The sequence below is a fragment of the Lates calcarifer genome, linkage group LG3, assembly GCF_001640805.2.
Source record: "Lates calcarifer isolate ASB-BC8 linkage group LG3, TLL_Latcal_v3, whole genome shotgun sequence".
Lineage (NCBI taxonomy): Eukaryota > Metazoa > Chordata > Actinopteri > Centropomidae > Lates > Lates calcarifer.
Genome location: NC_066835.1, coordinates 10,676,239 through 10,686,518, shown reverse-complemented (window position 1 = coordinate 10,686,518; position 10,280 = coordinate 10,676,239). Strand labels below are relative to the sequence as shown.

Here is a 10,280-nt window from a genome sequence, read left to right as displayed (position 1 = left end):
AGTGCATCTAGTTTGACTCGTGATTTTTACAGGAAACACAAATTATCTAGCTATGAGCTAAATTAGAAAATATGGTTTTACATAGTTAGTGCGTAGATCTCCCTCTTCAAGCTTCAGTGTGGTTCTCGTACACTTATTTGACATTTTACATCAGGCATCTCACTGGCTAGCTGTGCGGTGCCCGAAGACCCATCGGCCTGATCGTTGATCGGCTGCGCCTCCTGATGAACTGCAGTCCCCGGCAGCGCGCAGCTTTCAGCGCCACTTAACGGGTTCAGCGGTAGCGGCGATTATTCCTGGATTAAAGAGAAACCAGTTACAGCAGGACTGGAGCCGTGTCCTTGTTGCAAAAGTTTGGTGCAAGTTTACCCCTGGAGGAGCCAACAGCTGAAGCTTGGCAGACTTTCCAGCCTGTGGTTATGGAATAGAGGAGCGGAGAGGAGCCAGGCGTTAGGCCTGCGGATAACTAACGTTAGTTAGCCGAGCTAGCTGATGTGAAGCGGTCTGTCCATGTTTGGGTCGCTGTGCTAACTAGCTAGGTGCTATTTTTGTTAGCATAATAGATAGCCAACCACGGCTGCTAGCTTGTTTTGATCCAGATATATTGAGGGAACCTGCCGAGTCCACCACAATTACACGTTTCCTGAACTTTCTCGAAGTTTTAAGTCAGCCTGCTAAGCCAACGTTTTATAGTAAGAGAGCTAGTGAGCTTGGTCTTTGTCGCACAAAGTTGAACTCTTGACTTGGTTGGTGTTAAATAAATCCGTTTGGGTCTTTTTTCTCTGTATAAGGTATTGCATGTTGATGGTTAAACATCAGTTAGTCTCAGTTCAGACCGCACAGTCTCTCTGCCCCCCCACAGGGCTACAGTTAACATCTTTTTCGGTCCTTCACAACCCGTCCTACCGACCACTGTCTCCTGTTTGAGGCCGGCATCAGTGGCTGGCCACTCGGCACTGAGTGCCCAATGGAGGAACATGACAACATGGACTATTTTTACCAGCAGGTACTACAGAAAGACGTTACCCGCAGGTTGCAGGTCGGACAGGACCTCATTGACTACCTAAACGACCCGCACCGCTCCCCGGACGTGGAACAGGACAAACCCCGACTGGATAAGACCATAGACGAGCTAACCGGATGGGTGAACTCCAGCAATTTCAAGGTGAGAGATCCTGGCCAGTCATCCTATGAGTGTATCATAGTATCACTGCAGCAGTCATCCCCCCGGCCTGTTCATGAATTATTTTCCAGCAGTTCATCCAGTGAACGGGAAGAGAGGGGGGCAATGGAAATTTTATGTTATTTGCCAAGAGGTTGGTTTCCATGCGAAGAACTTTAACTTTAAACGAGCTGTCATCGTCGAGGTGGTGTGATCTCTCTTAAAACAGAGCCACTTAAACTGGTTTCCCCTTTATCTTATCTGATCGCATTCAAGCCAAACGAGACTAAATTTAATTTGCGTTTTTGTGCAGCTCATCCTCTCACCAGACCTACATAAAAGCTGGAGGCTGTGCTTCATTTTGACAACCTAGCAGTCTATTCTTGTATGATAAAAGGTAGACATTTTTTACATTTCATCCCGGCGACAGAGTAGGACATTTGCAGAGCATTCCTGTGGTTTGTCAGAGTTTATATTGTTGTTTTGGCTGAGAGTGTGTGTCTGTATCAAGGGGACCCATTGTCAGGACTGTAGACTACTGGAGGACTGGCTGGGATGGGGGAGGGGTCAGAAGACTCATTGTTATGACCTATGCTTTCTCTCCATCTCTCCCCCTCTCTCTCTCTGTTTCCCTCTCACCCTCACATACAGACACACACTCTCTCAATCTCCCCTTTTGTCTTTTCTCAGTTTTCCTGTTCATTTTCACCCCTCTCCTGCTGTGTGTGTGTGTGTGTGTGTGGTGGCCTTGTCTGCACTCTGCCATATTTCAGAAATGCTGGAATGTGACATTTTCATTAAGATATAACAAAGCAAGTCAAAACAGTCTGAAATCTCTTCTCAAGGCGTGCTGAAATTTGACTCCACAGTCTCTTTCTGGGCTGATTAACAACGTCTGCGCTGATATGGAGGACTCAGCAAGACTGTAAGAGTGTGGAAATAGTGCGTTCTGCATAAGGGATCATCCTCAACCTCTTGAAAACACTGCTCCTCAGCCAGTGGTAGAAAATGCAACCAAATAAATGCAACTTTGTATTTCCAATATGTAGGCAGTGATAGAAATAGGGAAAAGGTTGTTTTGAGGAGCGCTGATGAAAGTTCAGATCTCTCTCAGTTCTCTTTATCATGGCTTATTCTGGTGCCAGCATCAGTTGACTTATAAGCATCAAAATTAATGACCAGAAGCAAAATGTTTAAAGTGAAAAGGTGGCTCATCACCACCTCTATGTCTACCTCTGTGTATTTCATCCCTAGTTGTGACAATGCAACATTTCCCTTTGTTCAGATTTGCTCTTTCATGTAGATGACACATACAGTAACTTGAACTCAGATCAGTGTCTGGCAGTGATGTGCAAGCGAGTCGTGACCCCCCCAGAGGCCTTCACACAGCAGGCTTTCAGCGACGCTGATTGGTTCCCTGTCAGGCACAGAGAAGGAGGGGTCAGCTGTAAGTAAGATGCTGCATCAGCACAGAGAGAGAAGAGAGGAGAGATGATGCAGAGTTGACAAGAGGAGGAGAGTGGAGAACTTGAGTGATAATTTGGGTAAGGGCAGGTGAGCGGAAAACACAAGCCACGACCTGTAAATAAAAATAATGTTCAGATCAGGAGACTGTCGGACTGAAGTTCCTCTTTTAGGAGTGGATAAAATAAAGTCTTCCATCTGTCCCTTGGCTGTCTTCCTCTCCTTCACTCGTGTGCCCTTGACTGGATCTGTGTTTTTTTCCGTCACTGAGTCAGTTTCACACTCTTACCGTCGTCTTTCTGTTCTCTGTGAGCAGCGGATGCACCTCATGTACTCTGCTCTCACAACATCACAGAGGCCTCTGCGCCTGTATGAGACACACAAACACAGGGCATTAATATTGCATGCTGCTTTTATGGGCAGCAGGACCAGATGACTGGACACTAGCTGGACTGATTGAAGACTGATACCGCTGCTAGACTGTCCTGCCCAGACTGAGTCTGAAACACAAAACTGGGATGAGATGATAAACTAAAACATTGATACAATAAGTATTATAGTGCAACCTTTTGGTAACAATGCACAAAGAGAAAACACTCTTAAGACCGGCGTTTACCAGTTAAATACTGTCTGTTACACTACAGCATCAATAAATTCATGGTTCCCTTTTAAACAATGAAACATTTTTTCATGTGTTGTTCCTACAAGCTCTTCCTGCAGGTGCTTCGTAGTAGAAACCTTCCAGTGAAGAGAATTGATTGCTGCTTTTAGTGGGAAGCAGCTGCAGGCACTGGTGACCTACAGCCAGCAAAGATAACTTAGCTTTGGGTTGGGGCAGACAATGCTCTTAATCTGCATTTAGATTTTTTTTTTTTTTTTTGCCGTTTTATTATCAGTGGATTAACGGTTAAGAGCTCCAGGTTCTTACTGCAGTTTGGTCAAGTCTTAGTGCTGTGCTGTGAATTTGCCAGTCTTTTGCCACCATCCTCAGTAATGACATGCACCATTCTTGGTGCTGCGAGCTACGGAAAACAGTCTTATAAATGAAATGTATCTGGGCTAATATGGTAATGAAATAGGCTAATATAATCTGGCACTACATGAAACAAATGAATGTTTCTCCATTGTTTTGTATCATAAAAGTCTGTAAAAGAAAAGTTGGTTTCATGCCCACCAGCTGTGCAGTAACTGTAACGGTGAAAGTCAAGCACAACTTGAGTGTGGATTTGAATTCATATAGACCTCCATTTTACAGACTACCTAAAACCCTGTCCTGTTGTCTCTGAGATGAAATCAGGATCTTCAACTAATTTTGCAGTGACTGTCTAATGGATCAATCATCTACTTTAGAGTTGCAGCGAGTAGTTGATTAACACAAAATAGAATTATTAAATGACAATTTTGATAGTTAAATAATCTTTTAAGCCATTTTTATATAAAAATATTTAACTTTCTGTTTCCATCTTCTCAAATATGAGAATTTTCTTTGTCATACTTGATAGGAAATTAAATATCTTTGGACTGTTTGTCAGACAAACTAAGACAACATGTTACCTTGGCCTGTGGGAAACTGCAATAGGCATTTCTCACTATTTTGCAAGCAAAATGATGAGTCATTGAATTGAAAAAATTACTTTCAGATTAACTGGGTTGCAGCCCTAATCTAATTGTTATAGCACTAGCCTCCATCTCAGCACATTTTGTCCTCTCCCGAATGTTGCTGTGTGATATCGGAGCCTCGGACCATGTTTTTCCATCCAGAACTCACTTTAAGCCTCTCTAGAATCCAGACTAAACCGCGTATATGGTATGCGAATTAGCAGGCTAAGCCACCATACGCAGTAAACCTGAGTCTTCACAAAGAACCATTCATAGAGGACTAAATATTTACTGTTTTTTTTCTCCAGCATACCTCCGACGCCCCTGATGTTTTGAAGCTCGCAGTCTAGAGACACACTGTAGTTTGTTGTAGAATAATATTTGTGTGTGTCAGTGTCCTTGTTAGACGCTGCTCTCTCCACATGCCTGATGCTTTGAGTATTTGGGGTGAAACCTGAGTGGCCTTTTGATATTGCCCCCTTCCCTCCTCACCCACTATCCACACATTAAACTGCAGAAGCAGGAAGGAACCTCCTCCTCCATTTTCTCCTGTCCAACGTGGATAACAAACAGTCTCTTCCATCTCTTGTCTTCTTTCTCCTCCTCCTCTCACTCTCTCCATATGAAGATGCCATATGGTTGTGGGCGCCGAGCTTGTTGGGGTGCTGGGTGGAGGAGGGGGAAGGGGAGGGGAGGCCCGGGGGCTGTTTCCTTCCTGTGCTGCCTCTTCTTTGTCCCGATGTTTTTCCTCTCCTGCTCACCCTAAATTAGGTCAGTGTAAGGTAGTCATCATATTGACCCAGAGCTCATGTTTCTTCTCCAGGTGATTTTTGTTTTCTGTGGTAATACTTGGCCTTCGTCCTGGTTATACCCCCCCCCCACAACACACACAAATTCTCCTCCTTTTTGTTTCTGTAGTTACCTGGCTCTGCTCCTCCTTTGACTAAAATAGGGAATAAACTGCAGTCTGACTCCCCACTCTGAGCAGGACAGAGGAGTCTGGAGAATAATATTTTAATGGATTTTCTTTTTGGACTGTTCAGTTTTACCGTGGCGTTGCCAAAACAAGCATTCCAGGAGCACAGCGCAGTGTGGGATGTGATCCTAATCAGAAACACAGTGGAAAACTCAACTTTACCACTAGACAAAAAAAAATCCAGTCTACCTTCCCCCTACGACTCATATCACAAGCCAGATTTTCTTTTTAAATGACTGAGCCAAATCAGAGCAGTGGGAGAGAAGAAAGACAGGAAAAGAGATTGTCATGGGTTATTATAACAAACATCATGACACTGTGAATGTGTGGCATACTTCTAAACGTGTTGTCACCTCAACATTTTATTGTACAGATGAACCAAGCCGTCATGTTGATGCTAAAGTCTTCTGATTTTTTTTAAACCAAATTTCCAGAAAAGTGCAAATCGTGTGATTACGTCAGCTGCTGTTATGCTGATGGTGTAAAGAGGTCACAACAAGGTTACATAATCAAGAGTGCCACAGCTGTTGACATAACCTTTGAGACAGTATATTGGTTATTAAATATGACTTTTTTAGACTGTCAACTATAGTATCATCTCTGTATCCATACAAGCACATTTTCAACCTTAGCCACGCACCATACTTTAGAGCATTTGTGTGAAAAAATAAACTCAATTCAAAGGCTCACTTATTAGGTTTTTTTAACTGCATTTTAGCACCAACTGGCAATGGCTGAGGTGTCATCATTTATATATTATGTGGTCGTATATGAGTGGGAGGTTGTAACTTCAGTTCACAGATGGTTTTCTGTGGTTCAAGCGTTTGAGAATTGAGTTTCTGATATTTCCATTCAGGCTTATGGGTATGTTCAAGCTTTCTACAAGAAGTGTAAACCTGACTGTTCAGTGCTGCACATTCAGTCTAGGGAGAGAAAAATAGTGGAAAAAAATGGTGGAAAAGAAATTATAAATAAAGTCAGTCTATGTTTTTTATGACTTCTACTGTGAACAGTGGATTTCCAGAATAAAAGCTGAATTTTATTTTACAGACTGCTAAAGTGTGCGCTGGGTTGAGTGATTAGTGTGTATAAACATGCTTTTCTCTTTCTTTTTTTTCCCTCGTGACTCGAGCAGCTCAGTACCAATTATTTCCTGTTTGTATTTTATTTCTGACATGAGCTCAGCTGCCAGTCTCTTTTAGGTGCAGTATTTGTGTCAATGTGTCACTGCTCATCCAGACATCAGAGTTATGAGGACTGATGAGGAGAGACTTGGATTCCTTCAGCTTGACAACATTACCTTTCATAATGTTGGCTGTCTGCTGAGTCAACAAAAACTCGGAGGAGACGGTTTGATTCAGCACTTTTTAAATCCATTTAGGACGCCAAGATCAGACTTAAAATGTTTTCCAAAGCCTCTGCAGTGAGAACCTGGTTTAATCCTCAACACATGTGTCCTCTTATCACAGCTGTGGTTGACAGTTTGTTGATGTGAAATGAAAAAGGAATTCCTGTGAAGTGTCCACACAATAATTATCGTGTATGACCCAGCATAACCTTTGCCTCTGTCTCACCCTGTGTTTTGTAGGTGGCGTTGATGGGGATAGACATCTGCGGTGCGTTTGTGGACCGCATGGGAGAGCGGTTCAAAGGATACCTGGGCACAGGTGAGATACACCCCCTCCCTGAATTTCCCTCAGGTCATGTTTTATTTACAGTGAAACTCGTTCATGAAATATTTGTCTTTTGTTTTTAAACTGAGCTTGCACACAAAAAAACATGGGAGTTTTCACTCACTGATGCAACTTTCTGATACAACCAAATACTTTTTATATTTTGTTGTAGTTTTTCTCTCCATGAAATAGATAACAAACATGTACAAACCTGCTTCTGTCCAAACCAGTTTTCAGCTTTTCTATAGCCAACACATGCTTATTGTTATCATTTAGTTTGTCATTCTTTGCAGAGGGGATTATAAGGATCTCTTTCTTTGCTCGGTTCATCAGGCTCAAAAGTTAATGTCTTCAGCAAAGTGCTCCCTCCACTATCTTAAGCTGAGCTATTCGACGATGAGTTTCCCCTCTTGGCTGTTGTAGTTATAAAGTAGTAGTAATAAATGTTGAATCTCACAAAAATTTACCACTTTGTACTCAGCTTCACTACTCCGCACTACATGAAGTGTGGTGGTTTTTGTATTGTTGTATAGACTCTTCAGCATGTTGGCCCCTGTCCTTCCATTTTGTTTCTCACTTCCACTTTGTGGTTCCTCTGAGAGACCAGCAGTGCTGTTCTAAAGCCTGGCACCACCCCCTCTCTATTATACATCCTCTGGTCTCTATATTTAGGCTCTGAATTGTCTGCCGTACTGTAGCTCACCCTATTGCACCCCAAAACCACACCTCGCATTCATATGACTGAATCTTGTATCAGATTACATGCTCTGTGTGTGATAGTGTGTGTGTGTCATGTCAGTGCCAGCCCTTGCGTGTGCCCGCTTAAGGTGTCACCAGCTGTCTTTGTCAGCCAGACTGGCTCTTGTCACCAACAAACGCACTCAACCCTGCAGTGCAGCTCAGGGATGATTGGACCTGTCACGCTGTGCAAAGTCTGCCACTACACACACACACACACACACCTTGTTCAATGTCTACGACGGTGCCCTAGCCGAGCTGTGTGTATTAGTGTGTGTAACAGGAGTGTGTGTTTTCAGACTGATGGTAAAAACCTCTCTCTGAGCCACTGCTGGCTCTGGAATCTCCCTCCCTCCATCTGACTTCCATCTCTCCTTTCCTGTGCTCTCTCTCCTTCTCCCTGCACCCACCCTCCTCCCAGACACACACACACACACACACACACACACACACACACACACACACACACACAGAGGGGAGGAAGATGAGATCATTGAGACTGACTGATTGTATTGATCTACTGGGCTGACTCATTGTACAGGGCTGCTGCAATTACACAGTGTGTGTTTGCATGTGCACGGGAATTGATTCTGTGCTGTTGACCATCTTGACAAGTAGCTCCCACATTAAGTGGAAATTGAATTGATACATACAGATCCCATAAGGCTGCAGTGTATCAGATAAAACTAAGTGATGTGATTCGCCCAGCACCTGTGTAGTTTCCCAGTTAGATTGTCCAGTTGAAAGAGATGAAACAAAATGAGTCAACTTGCCACATACAAGAAGTCTGTGTGTGTGTGTGTGTGTGTGTTTGACTTTACTACAGCAGTTGTGTGCAACAATGCCCTCCTGTCATTTTTTCTGTTTGAGGGAATTGTCCTTGTTGCCCAGGAAACCAGCTGTTATGGTAACATAATGTACGCACACACAAATACACACACACACACACACACACACACACACACAGGAAAGGGGAGATGACATCACTGTGTCACACACACCCCCACCCCCCAGCTGATGTTTTAGACTAGGAATGTGGGTAGGATTGCGTGTGTGTGGGTGTGTGTGTGTTTGTGTGCAAATGTCAGTCTGTGTGTATTCCTGTTTATCCCATTGCGTGAATGTCAAAGGGAGGTTTTGAGTTTTATGTAACTCAGAAAGTTTGGCATCTCCATCTGATGGTCAAACAGAGAGAGACTCAACAGATTTGGCATTTTATGTGTTTAAACAGGCTGACTAAGACGAGCCTTTTAAACCATTGCATGTTGTGAATTTTGGACTTCACGAGTTAAAGGACAAGGCTGAAAATAGCCTCTATTTTCCTAATTTGTCTCTCAACACTTTATGACTTTCCTACCCTGTCAGTAGCTCTCAGCCAGAAGCCCACTGGTTTCATTATACATTATACATTCATTATTAGAAAAGGTTACATCATTTTCACCCAAAAACAAATGTTACTTAAATGGGAGTAAATAGCTGATTTGCTAAGGACTGTTTTCAGCTGAGAGTATTCACAGATGAAAATATTTTTTAATAGTTTTGGAAGTCTTTGGCACAGAGGAATAAACCATATCAGTCATTAGATACACTGACAGTTCTTGTTAATAGGGTCAATTTGTTGACCCTACTTTTTGTGGCACCCACACATTGCAGGCCTTCAGATAAAAAGCTGTCAAGTACCTGTTCGTTTAAAGTTGCAAATACACTTAAAGCTGATGGCACCTCCGCACTTCAGTTCATAGAGGATTACAGTAACCATCTGAAACATTTGTTTTTGTTGCTAAAATACTCACAGTTCACTTGGATGCCAGCAGTAAAGGCCCTTATTTTTCTGTGCTTTACTGTGTACATTACATAGGCTCACTACTGGATCAGTTGTGTGTTGAAGTGGAGCTGACATGAGAGCATTTGATGATCTTGACATTATTTTAGTCACGGTCTATTTCTCATTTCCTGTCCTCTCCTCCCCTTGTTTTGTCAGAGCCCTGGTGGCGTTGCTTAAGCTTTTACAGTACAATTACAGTCTCTCCTCTCTCACACACCCACAGACTGTGACTCTACTAATGATGAGCATGTATCTTTGAATACCTATGTGTTTTAAATGCTCTCCACTTGGGGGCAGTCTTCATTGTCTCTGCCATTTAAATCTGGTAAAGATTCAGAGTCATTTGTGGCCTCATTTCTCCTGTACTTAATGCACTGTACACTGACCTGCATTTTTCATATATATTGACCCTCATGGCCACCACACCCTCTCTTCTGCTCTTCCCCTCTTCCATCTCTGTTTCTGTCTGCAGTCTTGCCAGCTCTGGTGGACCGGCTGGGTGATGGGAAGGACCAGGTTCGGGAGAACAGCCAAGCTCTTATCCTTCGCTGCATGGAGCAGACTGCCTCACCCATGGTGAGACACATACCCACAGACATGAACATAAAAATCTCAGGATCCTGATCAGTTAAAGACACTTTGAGCTACTGAGTTGAGCACCACATGTAACATGACAGACATCAAAACAAAGTGACAGTTTTTGTCACTCAAAGACGATTTAGATGTCAATCAAAAATAGACATAGATTGTTTGCTAAAATAGTTTCAGGGCTGTCGTTCTGTCTTTGACAGCAGAAGGTGTCAAGAAAGTTGCAACTGTGACGAAACTGTTTTGTATACTGGT

At 43.1% G+C, this 10,280-nt stretch overlaps 1 protein-coding gene across 1 annotated transcript in view; it reads left to right on the top strand.

The window, feature by feature from the left end:
* Nucleotides 1–175: 175 nt before the first annotated feature.
* The window catches only part of clasp2 (cytoplasmic linker associated protein 2), a 55,283-nt gene continuing 45,178 nt past the window's right edge, over nucleotides 176–10,280 (top strand). Inside the window, 3 exon segments of the mRNA XM_051066578.1 lie at nucleotides 176–1,165; nucleotides 6,790–6,868; nucleotides 9,910–10,013. Of these exon segments, the coding sequence (XP_050922535.1) occupies nucleotides 968–1,165; nucleotides 6,790–6,868; nucleotides 9,910–10,013 (381 nt within the window). The 5' untranslated portion in view covers nucleotides 176–967.